General features: G+C 44.0%; 2 protein-coding genes across 2 annotated transcripts in view; both read right to left on the reverse strand.

Annotated features, from left to right (window-relative positions):
* AQR (aquarius intron-binding spliceosomal factor) overlaps positions 1–724 on the reverse strand; it is a 52,786-nt gene extending 52,062 nt beyond the window's left edge. The window contains exon 1 of the mRNA XM_081886456.1: positions 567–724. Within this exon, the coding sequence (XP_081742582.1) occupies positions 567–677 (111 nt within the window). The 5' untranslated portion in view covers positions 678–724. The remainder of the gene's footprint in view (positions 1–566) is intronic.
* A 5,742-nt stretch (positions 725–6,466) lies between these two features.
* ZNF770 (zinc finger protein 770) lies at positions 6,467–13,384 on the reverse strand (the record flags this gene model as incomplete). Its single annotated transcript, XM_081925571.1, is given in 5 exon segments — positions 6,467–6,588; positions 6,591–6,695; positions 7,998–8,154; positions 8,158–8,267; positions 13,321–13,384. Coding segments are annotated over 5 exon segments (558 nt in total).
* Between the last annotated feature and the right edge of the window lie 3,186 nt (positions 13,385–16,570).

A 16,570-nucleotide genomic window follows, 5' to 3' on the forward strand; every position in this document is an offset into this window, starting at 1 on the left:
GCCGATTTCTATTCTCATCCTGAAGCAAAGTTCTTAACCCGAGGTACTATTTCTCTAACCTGAAGCATCTGTAACCTGAGGTACAGCTGTATTTCAGTAAACTTTTCCTGTTTTACCTTTTCGTAAACGGCTTTTGATGTGTTTTCTTCTTGCAATCAACCAACTTCATGAAACAAACAAACAAAAGGACAGCACCCCTAGCCATTGATTATCCAGAGACACAATGCCTCTATAATCATAACAGTGACCTAGTGGTTAGTGACAGACCGAAAACCTGGGAGACCAGGGTTCAAATACTGTCCTGGACATTAAAAGCTCACTGGGCGACCCTGGACTTCCCACCTTAGCCTACCTCGCAGGGTTGTTTTTTGGGGGGAGAGAGAAGGTGGGAGAGAAGTGCAATCAATAGATAAAGGGATCCCCCCTAGTGGGGGTGGGGGCTTCCCTCATGTGCCCCTTCAAAGGGGGACGAGCCCCAGATCTCTCTCCACCTGAGCCCAGCATCTTCCAGATCCCTTTGCCCCCTTCGGGTCTGAGGTAGGGGTGGGAGTGGGGATGGGCCTCACCTGCGTCACGAACTCCGCGTTGATCTGCGACACGGTGGGAGCCACGATCTTCTTGGGCGCAGGCTGCTCCTGCTGGGCTGCCGCCGAGGAGATCGCCGGCGCTGCTGCCATGTTGCTTCCGCGCAGCAGCCCCTTCCACGAGGCCGGCCTCCCCGCCCTCTCTCTCTTGAGAACCACGCTTGGTCGCGCCCGCTCTCCCCCCCCCCCCGTAGTATGGTTTCGCCCGCCCGGACTGAAGCCGAAACCGCTGCTGCCGCCGCCGCACACGCTACTTCCGCTTCCTTTACAGATTCCGTTCGCCTCTTCCCTTTCCTCTCGCCTTGAGAAGCTGGGGCACATAGAGATAGAAATTATAGCATGACGTCCACTCCCTCGAGTGACTCCTTGAGGGTTCCATTCCATGCACACTTAGCAAGGAGGAAGTCCCATTACACTCAACCAGGTTTACTTCTGAGTGGGCAGGCGCAGCACTGCCCTGTGTTTAGGATCTGCATTATACACTTGGGAAGGTTCAAAGCGCAAGATGTCTGCGTACAACCCAATAGTTGAGAAGAGAGGGAATTTATCTGATTTATTTTTGCTGCAAACAGAGTGGAGGGAGCTTTTGTTTTGTGTCTTGATTTCAGCTTTCAGAGGAAAAGTGGCCGCGTCAAAAACCGCTTGTTTTCAACGAAGAGTGCAATCCTGATCTGGAAGCAAACCCGATTTAATTTAATTTAATGACAGCAGCGATCCTGCGCGCGGTTACCTAACTCACGTTTACCGTGAAGTTAGGGTGAGGGTTTCTGCTATGACAAGAGTTGCAGCGCAATCCATACCCTCTCTACTCTCTACCCAGTGAATTCAGTGGGGCTTCCTCCCAGGGAAGTGGGGTTAGGATTGCAGCTTTGTTTAGGATAGCTTTCCTGGACTGCAGCCCACTTCCTCCGGTGCAAGAAGTGTCATCCACAGCTGACAAAAGTGCGCGTGCGTGTGCGTGTATACACACATTCACAAGTTATACCCTGTTGGTATGCTCATGGTTTTAAGTTAGTGCTTTAAGACCTGCTCGGGCTCCTATAATTCTCTCCCAGTCCTCGCCTGAGTGGAGCTTTTCCCTTAGTTTAAGTCACGCCGCAATAAAGTAAGCTTCTGCTTGTCCTCTCCCTGAACTCAGCACGACACACACAAGAATATAGGCAGAAAATCTCAATAATTATACGCATGACACTTAGCTATGAGAAAGCTCGCTTGATATTATGATTTGATTTCTGTACTGCTTTATGTAAACAGTAGACTGCTAAGAGCTGTAAAGTAGCTCGCTTCATCTGCGTGACTACGGTGTGGTATTGTGCGGCAGCTCCAAATGCCCTTACTTCGCTCTACCAGCCCCATCTCCAAAAAATGTGGAGATCATCACAATAGGAGCTTTGAGCCACAGCGTGCAATGGCTTCAGCCTAAATGATTTAAACAGGAGTGCTTGCTGCTCCCCTCTGCTGGACGTTGGATGTAACAGCAATATAAGTACGGATTTTATTTCGTTGCTTTACCAGGGGTCAGCAAACTTTTTCAGCGGGGCGCCGGTCCACTGTCCCTCAGACCTTGTGGGGGGCAGGACTACATTTTTGTGGGGGGGGGATGAACGAATTCCTATGCCCCACAAATAACCCAGAGATGTATTTGAAATAAAAGGACACTTTCTACTCATGTAAAAACACACAGATTCCGGCCGGATTGAGAAAGCGATTGGGCCAGATCTGGCCCCCAGGCCTTAGTTTGCCTACCCATGCTTTATCTGGTCATTACTGTATATAATTTCCTACTTTACATGCAGCACAGCATTTGTCAGTGTTTGTATATTGTAATGAAATCCCCCCCCCCCCATCTTATGAACCTGTGGCAATGCTTGCAGGATATCTTTGGGACCAGGCCATATATGTCTGCTGTCCCTGGAACTGGATTGTGTGGGATATAAGGCTTTATTTATTATTTATTTAAAATGTAATTAAACATATACAAAAAGAGCCCAACTGGAATACAGTATTATCTTTGCATAATTGTTATTGACCATGACACCTTCGGGCAGCACTTAATCGTATGCTGGTATTCTCTTGTCAGGCTGGGACATTCCTTGACTCCACAAACTTCTACAGCATTGGTAAACACTTCCTCCGCTTGCCTGGAATGTGATGGGAACATAGGAAATGACCTTATTTGGCCCCCTGCTACTGGCTCGGCTTGGTCAGGCAGAGGTCTTCCTCCTCACCTGCTAGTCCGATCCTTTTTCAGAGATAGCAGACTTGTGGCCCTCCAGAGGCTGGATGCTTCCAGACAAGCTGCTTATGGAGCATTCACTCTGATCTGTATGCAGGAAGGCATTGCATCGCAGCAAGTGTAACCCCAGTGCATTTCGCCCATCACCTGCCTTTTTGCAAAAAGTCCAGTCCTTTGGGGAAATGGGTTTGTTGCACAATGCCTCCCAATCTGCCATAACTGTGCAAGTTGAATTTGCTGCCATGTGATTGAATTCCACCTGAAAATTGCCACAGTCTGGAAGTACCCATCATTGGTCAACCTTGGCCCCTGCATTGCCTCAGACCACTGGCCAATGCTGGCTTGGAATTGGAGGCCAGCACAATCTGAAGGTCCCTGGTCCTTGTTTAACCAAAGATGCCTGGGACCCAACCTGGGATCTTTTGCATTTAGAGCATGTGCTCTACAGGCTGTTCTGTAACTTCCATTCTGATCAGAAAGGGTTTAAAGATACTCGGGTTATCCAGACCGACCTTTTATGGTTCCTTTTCCTTCATTTTCCAGCGGGAAATTGGTGGCAATAAGAATTTCGTAGCCATCCTGATCCCAATTTTGCAGACAGCTGCCAGGATCTAGTCCTGCCAAGAACCATGGGAAATATTCTGTTTATTGTTGCATCAAACCAGCCAGTAGTCATGCTGCAACAGTGAGTTGGAAATGCACGAGTGCATCCACAACTCTGCATACGTTTGTGTTAAAGGATTGAAGGCCATTGCCAAGTTAGTAATTCAAGTCTTTCCAATCCAGCTTGAGTATATTTTCCCATTTATGGCGCTGGAAATGCTCAACTGAAAGTTTCCACTGCAAGCCAAAAGGGCCTTAGGTAAATTAGACCAGGTATGTGGAAGTTGTCTATCTAACCAGAACATCAGCAGATCTTTTTCTTGATTGTAAAGACTGGATGTGTATGTTTTGTTTTCATTAGCAAACTATTATGCTAGTTGGCTCTATTTCTTGGATTCAGCCACCTCAGATGAATTAAATTTGTCAAATGTAATGGTGTGTATTTTTTCTTTTTCTTTTTTTACATAGCAGAAGTTCCTTTCTTTGTTTATCTCATTAAACAGTAATGATTGGCTGTACATGATGCCTCAGTTTAGTAACAGATGCTTTCTGAAATATTCAGGACTTTAAAAGGAGCCTTCTGTGCTGTTCTGGTTTGTGTATAAATATTTATTCAGGACAACTTCTGAAAAATGTTCTACCGTCTATGTCTGTAAGTAAAATGCACAGTAAACTTTGTGGACGATTTATTTTGGACTAAGTAGGACTCTGCAGGCCATATTCTCAGGCGAACCAGTTACCTCATTTGAGCCCATACTTTACGGTGGGCTGAGTGTCAAAGGTGCTTCCCCCACCATTTTTCTTCACACCATCCAAAGGACCTCCCAGCACATGTGTCCAAAGTCCAAACTATATTCACAGAAGGGAAGCCAACACCCCACCCCTAACCAAGCCAGTACTCTATCTGGCATGTGAGAATTTTCCCCATAATACGATGCCAAGAGGAACAAGACTGCTACCATGTTGTGGGAATAAAAAGGCAAAGTTCTACATGCCCTTCACCTGCTCCTTTCTTTATCTCAGGACTGGGGAAACATGTGGCTCTGCAGACATTGTCGGTCTCCAAATTCCCATCAGCCACCAACCCCCTCAGGGATGGTGGGGTCATAGTCCAAGCAACATCTTGAGGACTCCAGGTTCCCCATTCTTAGAGGGAGCCATCCATTAATAGCAGGCTTCCTCAAACTCGGCCCTCCAGATGTTTTTGGCCAACAACTCCCATGTTCCCCAGCTAGGAGGACCAGTGGTCAGGGATGATGGGAATTGTAGTCTCAAAACATCTGGAGGGCCGAGTTTGGGGAAGCCTGATTAACAGGCTGAGTGCTGTATTTTGAATTTAAAATGTCCAGCTCAGATTAGGTTAGTCTGCCAGCATGTTGCAAGTGGTCAACAGATTGACACAGAACAGCTACAAGCATACTAGTCCAAAGGTAGGCTACAGTTGGTTGAAGAACAGTGATGGCAGCTGCATAAACAAAGACTTGAGGTGAAATTTAGGACTAGGATGGTTCGGCTAAGCTTGAAAGCCTATTGGAAGAGCTTGGGGAAGACTCGTACCCAGTGGTAACATAGAGGTCAGGATAGATGCACTAGTGTATCTGCACCACAATCTTTCAACACGATTGGGCTGGTATCAGAGAAGGCTTGGATTTAGTTTTCAAAGTGAAACTAAACACACACAAAGTTAAAAAAAACTGCTCAATAAAAGGAACGTTCATTACAAAAGGAAATATAGAAGCTTCATTCAGCAGTAAAATATTTAACTCCAGTGAATAAAATGTGATTTTTGAGGGGTTTTTTAAAATATAAACCTTCATTAATAAACCAAGATTAGGCAGATATGTGATGCAGAGGCGCTTGAAAACACTGGGGAAAAATACTAATACATGAAAGTGCACTTTCAGCAGGACTACCTAGGTATTTTTCTGACACCCATAAAAACATACTCATCTCTGGCTCATAGAAGTAAATTGGGGGTATGCTTTTGAGAGATTTGTTAAACTCAAGATGGAAATGATCTCTTGATGTTAACAGTAGGAAGGTTGCCACTAATTTGTAAATCCCAAGGAATAATAATTTGATTGATAGGCAGGAAACATATCACTACAAATGCTGGAAGACCATAATTTGTAAATTGATGGTTCGCTAATAAGCCAGAATGATAGGTTGATGTTTCATCAATGGGAGTTAATGACAGATGTTCTCCTGGTAGCCAGGAACCCAACTTTAGCCTTTGGAATATGATGTTACATCAGAGTTTGAGGATTTGAAGGCCCTTCTTCAGTTTGAATGCAGAGAAATTGTGCAAACTAGCAGAAACATCATTGGGATCCAGTTGTTCTCTATAGGATCCTGATGCAGAATTAGCACTGCTGCTAATTAGCCCAGGAATCTATTTGTCCCTACCAATGTACCAGTCACTAGCCATGGAACAGCTTGACCTTTCTCTAACCATCAAGCCAATTCAGCCTCTTCTCCTATCCTGGCATAGTATATTATATGGTTCATGCCACAGCTACACCCAAAATTGAAGAATGCACAATTTTATATGCAACTAATTTTGTACAATTATATTTCCAAGAATTGTTTGACTCTCTGACATACCTGAATTGTCTTCTTCTTCTCCTCCTTCTCCTTCTAGATAAAGTGGTGCTTTCTCAAGTAAGAGAGTAAGAGACTTGCCTGAATATTTTGTCAGAAACAACATTCAAAATGATTCTGCTTGGCATACTTTAATGGCGGATTTCAAGTTTAAAGCGTGCTTTAAATGTCTTAAATGGTATTAAACCCTCTTTAACTTTTCTGCTTCACTGGTTTATCTTGGACTTCACTGGTGGAGAAATCATCACTAGCACTTTGCTTCCTTTCCAACCCTTTATTACGCAAATATAATTATCTTTGCTATCAGAGTCCATCCACAAAGTTCTATCTCCAATTTGATTTCAGTTACATGGTTTGACTGTGACTCTCTAAAGTTAGAGGACCAAGGAGGATGTCTGAAAATAAGCTGAAGATTCAAATTCAATCTCCCAGGCAAGCAAACTCAAATTTTCAAATTTGCGCAGCTTCTACATAGACTCTTTTCAGTATGGGTGAGCTGATGTCTTTTAAAATGGGCCGACTGTCTAAATGCCTTTCTGTAACGAGTACAGCCAAAGGGTTTCTAGCCTGTGTGAGATAATGTCTTTGAAGCTTGGAAGAAGGAGGAAAGGTTTTTCCACATCTGTCACACTGGCATACTTTATGTCTATTATGTATATTTTTACTGAATGCTAAAAGAGTGCATTGAAGTGCTTCTCGTTATCAAAGAAACTATCATCTCATGAGCCATAAAGTGAGTCATCTTTATAATGCATAGAATCATCCATGGCGGACTTTCACAGCATACCTTTCTGATTAATTTCTAAATAATGGGTTTCTTGAGGCTCTTGCTAGGATAATGCCAGAGCAAACATCTTTTCCTTTGGATTGTTCTTGCAAATGTCCAAGCTTCCTGGGTCCAGAACTCTGCTTGCTTGATGGAGCCAAATTGTGACTTCTAAAGTGCTGCATTTTTGTTCGAAGGGTTTTTTCCTCTGGTGGCAGATGACAGAAACTATGACACCATGAGACCCGTGTAAAACCATATAAAGGTTTTATTACAAAACAACAAAGCTTGTGGGTGTTTTTCCTTGCAGGTAAAGTTCAAACTGCAACTTTTCCTCCTTTTGTAGTCTTGACCAGCTGTACCCAGAGCTCACAGAAACAGTTCTTAAAGGTACCAACATCTTTACTGTTTCTTTGCAGAATGACTCCCAACAATTTTCCCATTTTTTTTCTTGTATGAAAAGGGAAATTCAGAGACATTTTCTCCACCATGTTTGAGTTTCCTCAAAGACTTTTTTATGTGGGATTCGCAGTGGTAAAGCCATTCACCTGCTGCTGATACTTATGAGTTCTTATACTTCCTTCACATTTGTGCAAACTGCACATCTGTCCTGTTTCAGAATGTTCGCACTCAGAGCACTGCTACAACATAAATGCAGTGATGACGACCCAGCTGATCTCCCTAATGGGTGTCATATGCAGTAACAGTTTCAATACATTTCTGTGCACTTTCCAATGCTGTCTGTAGCATTTGGCTCCTAAGACTCTCTCTCTAGTGCAGTATCGACAGTAATGTTCAGAGCATAAAACTGTTTGTGCTCCAGAAGTTTGTTCTGGGGTTTAAAACCCTGATGACAAAGAGAACATTCAGAAGTATTCTCTTCATTGGGTTTCATCTCTTGATATTTTCTGGTGTGTCAACTGGCAAAAAGATTTAACACATACTTAAATGGCTTTTGGGCAGTGTGGATGTGCAATAGTGTGGATGTCTATTCAGCTTAGATGGCGCTCTTGCTGAGAGTCTCACACATATGCATGCTCGTCCCCCTTTTGGCATCATGCAGATAATCAGATCTGGTGCGCAGATGCTGCACACACTTCTCTTTCTCTGTAAAATGTTTGGGCAAAGAGAACATCCCATGACCCAAGTCTCTTTTGTCTCTTTTGCTTGGCACTCTTTGATCTTTCAGCTTGCTCAGCCTCACCCTAGATGTTCTCACTGTGAAGCTGTTGATGTCTTTGGAGTGCAATTAAATGTTTGAAGTTTTTGTGACAAATGTTACACTTGAAAGGGGCCTTATGGGTGAGCCAATGTCTCTCCAGATTGACAAACTGCCTGTAAGTTTTGCAACTAGCATGACATTCCTATGGCTTCGGGCCAGTGTCTATAAGATAACACCTAGATAGTTTGGATGACGTTTCAAACTGTTTGTAGCAGATGTCACATATATATATATGGCCTTCCCCCAGATATTTGGCTGGTTTTTACACCCTGGTGAAATTTTAGCATTTTGTACATCAAGCTATATGATTCATATTTTGTCAAAATCTTTGGCAAAAATAAAGCCTATCAGCTGGAACCACCAACGCTCCACTGGGTCTCTCTAAACAGTGCAAAGAAAATGTTTTAAATATATGCTTTGTTTTCTTTAAAATTGTGACATGTTAGTCTGCAACAGGGGTGGAAATGCCTTTTTTCTGCCCCCTCTCCCTGATGTTTGCTGTAACATGAGCAGAAATAAGACAGCTTATGGCAGGACCCATGACCTGTGGTTTTGTGAGATGCTACCCCGCGATGGGGTGAGCTCCCGTTGCTCAGCCCTGCTTCTGCCAATCTAGCAGTTCGAAAGCACAAAGTGCAAGTAGATAAATAGGTACCACTCCGGCAGGAAGGTAAAAGGTGTTTCTGCTCTGGTTCACCAGAAGCGGCTTAGTCATGCTGGCCACATGACCCGGAAGCTGTCTGCGGACAAACGCCGGCTCCCTCGGCCAGGAAAGCGAGATGAGCACCGCAACCCCAGAGTCATCCGCGACTGGACCTAACAGTCAGGGGTCCCTTTACCTTTTTACCAGTGTTATGGGTGCTTTGAATTATACCAATGTTAACTGATGTTTCGTATGACTTTTTCCTTTATAGTAGAATGCATTTATATTTATATTTTTAAATGTAAGTCGCTGGGAGACCTACTTAAGCAACAAGCTACTAACAAGTCCAATAAATAACAACAAGAATAAAATTGTTTCTTGCACCTTAGCAGATGCACCTGCTACCAAATATGTGGTTTTTATGTTAACCCGCCAGTCCCCAAAACTGGAAAAGGCAACAAATTGCTCCTTCAGCTCTCTTCCCGTTGTGAAACCTGTATATCCAAGTGTCCATTTCTAGATGCGCATGCAGCAGTGCGCATGCAGAAAAGCAAGGAAACACATAAAGCTTCTACACTCCACTCCTAGAAAGAGATGGAAGCACCAGTCGCATGCTTACTGGAATAGTCTTTCCTTTTTCACAAAAGGCCCCAGGCCCTGCGGGAAGCAGAACATGGTCTCTTCCAGGGTGCTGCTTCATTGTGTGCTTGTGCAGTACAAGCCTGCCCATGCGCCTCAGCACTTCCTTCTGCATGTTGGTGCATGTTTCGTCAGAGAGAAAGTCCTCCCTTCCCTGTTTCAGTGTGGCTTGCTCCCAAGGCAGACGGCATTGGTAGCACTTGTCTACCATATCGGCTTTCAAAGGCAGCTTAATGCAAATGTTCTTGGACTCCTATCAGCCTGGGGACAATGGTCAGGGATTGTGGAAGTTGTACTCCAGGAACATCTAATCCAGAACTACAATTAATCCAGAATGCGGCAGCTAGACTGGTGTTTGGGAGTGGCCGCTGAGGCCATATAACACCGGTCCTGAAAGACCTACATTGGCTCCCAGTACATTTCCGAGCACAATTCAAAGTGTTGGTGCTGACCTTTATAGCCGTAAACGGCCTCGGCCCAGATGTAGGAGCATCTCCACCCCCATCACTCAGATGAGGACCAGTTCTGAGGGCCTTCTGGCAGTTCCCACACTGCGAGAAGTGAAGTTGCAGGGAACCAGGCCTTCTTGGTAGTGCCTTCTCGGTAGTGGCTCCCGCCCTGTGGAATGCCCTCTCATCAGATGTCAAGGAAATAAACAACTATCTGACTTTTAGAAGACATCTGAAGGCAACCCTGTTTAGGGAAGTTTTTAATGTTTGATGTTTTATTGTGTTTTTAATATTCTTTTTGGAGCTGCCCAGAGTGGCTGGGGAAACCCAGCCAGATGGGTGGGGTATAAATTATTATTATTATTATTATTATTATTATTATTATTATTATTATTAACAATCTGGCAACCAATCTTGGGTTTCAGATAGTACATGGGTAGATGACTCCAAGAGCCCAGGACACAAATTTTCACAGCCCTGTAGCCGCTATGGTGGCTCATTTACCAGAAGTAGAAGTAATGAATTTAGTGTTAACTCTGGAAGCATATATTCAGTTCTGACCAAACTAAGCCTCCCACCCTGTTAGTTGGGACAGTGAAATAATTTGCAATGCCTGAAAACTTATGACTGAAATGTCTTTTAAAGAAATAAATAAGAGGAGCACTTTTGGGGGGAGGGGAAAATCCAATCTTAAGATGTGTGACAGCTCAACACAAGTGCACTTTTGATGCCTTTTCGAAATTGCTGTGAAATATAGAATAGATATGCTCTAAATAGTGGATTCTGAAACCCTGTTAGCTCTTTCAACTGTTATTTATTACACGGTGGCTTGAACTTAAATCTCTTACTTAAAAAGCAGATCCCTTGCTGATTCAGTGAAGATTCTCCTACAGAAGGACTGCAGGGTCTGACCCATAGCGTATGTCTCACCTGTGCATCATCACTTACCATTTATTGATGCCAACCATCTGCAAGAGGAAGTATTAAGAGCAGTAGCATCTTGTCCGGCAGCAAAGGATTAATCAATCAGAAGCAACGCATCGTTTGATTCCCATGAAATCAGGTTATCCATTTGAGAGCTTGCTCAAATATCTTGCAACAAAGAAATAGCTGAAAACACAGCAACTGTACTCCCAGTTATTCTCTGCCCTTTGTTAAGAGGGCACAGGTGTGTTGTTTGCAGCTAGTGTGTGAAAATTCACAGTGAGAAAGGGAACAGGAAATCCTGCAGGCATAATTTACAGGCCTAAGCATATGATAATCATCTTCAAAAAAATTCAGAAGTCACGTCTCCCGAGAACTGTCCTTAGCAGGTGTTCGGAAAGCATAGAATTTATTGCCTGTGTGTATCCACCATTCTTTAGTTTGACAGTGCTGGAAATCAAGTCAGATCCTCTTGTTTGCAGATATCCTAAATAACGGCTAGTGCAAGGTAGCAGAACATACATCAAGCGACAACACTGCCACCCCAAATTTATTTGCAGAAGAATTTAAATTAGCAAGAAACACAGCCAAAAAATATTTATGAGCACTAAATATAGGGAGTGTTTTTTGTTTGCCTTTTTCTTTTTTACTTATTCCGCTGCCAGAAGCACAGGGATTTAGAGGGAGGAAAATCAATGAGAGCTAGAATCCCTATCCAAATAGTGAACTGATGAATTACCATGCAGCTTACCATGGGAAAATTTAAGTCCTCTGATCAAATGATATAAGCCTGTGATGGGGAGTTTGATGGGAGCAGTGGAGTGGCACAGGGAACCTAAATAGTTTTGGCCATGCTACAAGATGCAGTGATTTATTTCATGCAGTATGGAGGCAGCTAGATCAAAAGATGGTGATCATGCCAACTTCTTGCACAAACCACACCTATGCATTGTGATGACATCTTTCAACAAGGTTTAGGGGATGAATTCAAGCCCCTACGACAGGGGTAGGCAACCTAAGGCCCATGGGCCACAAGCGGCCCACAGGGGTTGTTTAACCAGCCCACAAGCCGCCCCCAAATTGAGCTGCCCGCTCGGCGAGTCCCCATCCGCTGTGCTAAACCGGTGCGGTGCGGGGACTCGCTTCCGCAGTGCCATAAATCGCGTCTGCGCATGCTCAGATGCCGGAAATTGCACCTGCACAGACGCAGATGCTGGAAATTGTGTCTGTGCAGACGGAGACACCGAAAATTGCGGCCGCGCACGCTCACGCACGCACACGATCCAGCCCATGGAGGGATCTCCACTGGAGTGAACCGGCCCAGGCGAAGTAAACCTTGCCGACCCCTGCCCTATGAAATAACAGATGTCAGTAGGAGAACGTATGGAGCAAATATAGCAAATCTGAGACTATAAAACTAGTTGTTGGGTAGATACGGTACAAATGCTGTTCAGGAAGATGCTTAAGTTTTTTTGCCAGTTGGTTGCTAGTAACGCCAGGTTGACATCTCTACACTATTATATTGATGATGCTGACTCAGTTCACATGTCACACAAAGCCAAATCATGGCTTAGCATGAGTGTGCAGGCTCCCAGAGAGGAGATCAAGACTGCTTTACTCATCCCTTGTCTTTGTTGTGCTGTGCTGTGCCAAACTAGGCTTAGTTTTTAATTGTTAATTTATGGTTTTATTTTGGTCATTAGTTGGCCTGAAGGAAAGGTGAGAAATAAGCGTTTGAAATTAATAATCAATAATTTATTCACTGCATAAGCTAAAATCCCACAAAGGGATCATAAAGTCATAGAATTGTAGAGTTGGAAGGGACCCGAGGGTCATCTAGCCCAACCCTCTGCAATGCAGGAATCACAACTGCTTGAGATGAGATCTGGCACCAGGTTGGGCAGGTTTCTGGGGGAACAGCCTGCATGGGCCAGATTTAGCTCACAGGCTGGAGGTTCCCCATACCCCTGTTACACGGCTGTACTGAGACAGAGGAGTTGTTGTTGTTTAGTCGTTTAGTCGTGTCCGACTCTTCGTGACCCCATGGACCAGAGCACGCCAGGCACTCCTGTCTTCCACTGCCTCCCGCAGTTTGGTCAAACTCATGCTGGTAGCTTTGAGAACACTATCCAACCATCTCGTCCTCTGTCGTCCCCTTCGCCTTCTGCCCTCCATCTTTCCCAACATCAGGGTCTTTTCCAGGGAGTCTTCTCTTCTCATGAGGTGGCCAAAGTATTGGAGCCTCAGCTTCATGATCTGTCCTTCCAGTGAGCACTCAGGGCTGATTTCCTTAAGAATGGATAGGTCTTCTTGCAGTCCATGGGACTCTCAAGAGTCTCCTCCAGCATCAATTCTTCGGCGAGACAGAAGAGACCAAGGTTCAAATCCCCACTCAGTCATGGCCCACTCACTAGGATCAAATGGAGGTTAGGAATGCCAGGAGCACTGCTTCGAGATCCTTGGAGGAAAGGCAGGATATCAATGCAGTAAATACTGCCTGAAAGAGGAGCACGTTGCCTGTGATGGATAGGAGCACTGGGTAGCCTGCTTAGTCTGTTGCATTTGGCTCTAATGGAAGTCTATTTCCAGAAGGAGGTCTATAGTACCTGATGCATTTTAATGTGTGGCATCTGTCACAGACAGTTCAACTAACAGTCCACAATCAACAATTTAGTTGCCTTGTCTGTTCCGTTCTTGAAGGGAAAAGCAGAAGCCATATCCGTTAATCGCTAGAATCCCTGAAGGGTTCCTGCTTTGAAATTAGTTGCAGGCACTATCAATTATATCTGTTTAAATGGACACATTTAATTACTACAGAAGAGAAATTGATTTTTAAATTACCACTGATGGCACTGTGGGTATCTCAGTGTTCCCAGGTACATCCAGGCTTTCAAGTGTAATGAGTGTATTAATTAATCTCCCATTGGCAGTAAATGTGAAAAGTTTCTCTAGCGCTCTTCTCCTACATCCATTGTTTTCTGCTTAAAACAAATAGAGAGTACTATGTGGCCCTGGAATCATTGAGCTGGAAGGGATGCAATGGTAGCCCTTTGCCCCAAGAGAGGATCTCTTATATTCCTGCCTGGTGCCTGGATACACTTTTTGCTTGTTGAAGAATTCTCTGCTCGGATTCTGCCTGATGAACAGTTCTGTGTTACTCAGCACAGAACAACACGCCCCTATTTCAGCAGTCATTTGTCTAGCATAACACATCAGCATCTCATATTGCTTATTTTGGGGGGGAAGTATAACAACAATTAAGTACAGTGGTACCTCGGGTTACAAACGCCTCGGGTTACAAACACCTTGGGTTACAACTCCGCTAAACTGGAAGTAGTACCTCAGGAATGAATTAAGTTCGTAACCAGAGGTACCACTGTATATTGGGGTGGCCAAATGGATGTGCATGGGAAGCTCACACGAGGCTCTGAGTGCAACGGCACACAGTACAATGGCACTCTCCCCTCCTGTGGTTCCCAGAAACTGGTATTTCGATGCCTACTACCTCCAACCATGGAGGCCAATCATAGCTATCATGGTGAGCAGCCGCTGATAGACTTATCCTCCATGAATCTGTCTAATCCTTCTTTGAAGCCACTCAAGTTGGTGGTTATCACTGTGTTCTAAGGTGCCTCCTAGTCATAGGCATCTAGGGTGGGACAGTTGAATGGATTGATTGTATTATGCTGGATCAGGGATGCAAATGGGGCTGTGGTCTGAACCACTGAGCCTCTTGGGCTTGCCAATCAGAAGGTCAGCGGTTTGAATCTCCATGATGGAGTGAGCTCCCGTTGCTCGGTCCCAGCTCCTGCCAACCTAGTAGTTCGAAAGCACGCCAGTGCAAGCAGATAAATAAGTACCACTGTGGTGGGAAGGTAAACAGTGTTTCTGTGCGCTCTGGTTTCCGTCACGGTGTTCCATTGCACCAGAAGTGGTTGAGTCATGCTGGCCACATGACCCGGAAAGCTGTCTGTGGACAAACGCCGGCTCCCTCAGCCTGAAAGTGAGATGAGCGCCGCAACCGCATATTCAGGTGTTCGTTGCCTTACCTTTTACCTTATTATGCTGGATAATTTTAATTATATATTGTATTTTGTTGGTCTGGGTTTTTTTTTAATTGTTGCAACACTTCATGAGATAATTCCTGATGAAGGGCAGGATAGGAATCCAGTCAATCATAAAAATTATTGTATGTATGACTTATGTGCACTGATCGTTATCACTCTGTTAACTGGGCTCATGGCCCCAAAATTAGTTTGGCAGAAAAATGCAAAGCATATAAGCAGCTGAAGAACATTCCATATAAAATATTCCTGGGGCAACATTTAACACTAGAGAATCAAATAAGCTATTTTTACCTTTCTTTCCTCATAATACTTTTTAGCTCTAGCAATTTAATTAGTCCATGCCATCAGTTCCAGTCCTACTTCATAATGAGACCAATTTGTCAGTGTTTAATACATAAGGGACTGTTTTTTATGATCTATACCCAATAACCACAATACCTGAGTTGACTTGCCAGGAGGGGTTTCATCATTCTGTTAACTGAAGTGTATCATTTGCATGAAATCTGCATAAGTCTATGTTTTCATTTGCTTCGCTTCAGTACTTTAATCATTTCCCATGGTTGTTCAAGTAGTATGTAAAAAGGAGAAACTCTTCTATTCGAGAGGGCTCTGGATCTGCAATGAAGGGTCCTGGGTGCTGTGAAATTTGGGGGTGTTTTTGTGATGTCATCTTTCAGTCCAAACAACTTTGTGTGCTTGGGCTGCCTCACTAAATTTCAAAGGAAGGATTAGATATGCACAGATGACTTGAACCTAAAAATAAAAGCTGCCTTCTTGGATTGGTCCAAAGTTTATTTAGCCTAGCATTCTGTCTCCAACAGTGCTCAGGTCAGGCAAGCATCTGGGAAATTCAGCGGTGATCTGACCCTCTCCTAGGAGAAGAGGGGAGGAGGGAGGAAAAAGGGGAGCAGATAAAGGGTGAAAGAAGGGCTGTCCTGCCCCATACTGGATGTGACCCTACCTATGGCTGGCATCCAACCCTTGACAGGTCCCTGACCCCAAATTTACGGGGTGAGAAGAAAGAGCCTCATACTGACACAATTGAGGTTTTATAGGCAACAGCAAAATATATGTGGTCCTTCGTGGTAGCAAATCATAAGAGCAAAGGGCTGGATTTTACTTTGTTACCTCCCCGCACCTAAAAAAAAATAAAATGTTTAGGATTCTTTATTAGGACAACTTTCAAAGTTTGGTAAGTGGCCATCAAATTTTATAAGAGAAATTTAGCTTCATGTTTAGATAAGCATGTAGAAAGTGACACAACATTGAAGGAAATTTTAATAATTTTATGCAGCTTGGCAAACAATATAAAACCTGCTAATCACAGGGAAAAAAAGATTTTATTTTCACCACATTCTTAACCACTCGTGGAGTACTTACCAAATGTGTCAGACAGACTGAAGCAATCCACTTAATGACTTAATGGAGGAGTTACATTGTTACAAAATTCAATTACTCCCTTCATACCTAAAGTGCTAAGGTTACGCCTGCAGTTCCATTACAAGCTCCTACTGAAAGAGGTTTATGTCACTCGTGTAAAACTCAGTCTTGGTATTGAAGGTCACTTGTGTGATTGTATTTGATATGAGAGCACTCAAAATCTATCAAATATTGAAGAAACCCCATCTTTGCACAGATGCAGGTTTGTCCTGCAGCTGTTCAGTCTTCAGGTATATCAGTCTGACAGAACACTTGCGCATGTGCTTGGCTGCATGGCTGTTCATATTTCACTTCAGGTTAGGTGCTGTTGTTGAGGATGGTCCTGTTTGAGGTCAGCGATGAAAATCTGATGTAGAGGCTAAAACAGGGTTTCTTATCCAGAGAATGCGTGGGAAG

This window comes from Podarcis melisellensis, assembly GCF_964234715.1.
Source record: "Podarcis melisellensis genome assembly, chromosome: 1".
Taxonomy (NCBI): Eukaryota; Metazoa; Chordata; class Lepidosauria; order Squamata; family Lacertidae; genus Podarcis; species Podarcis melisellensis.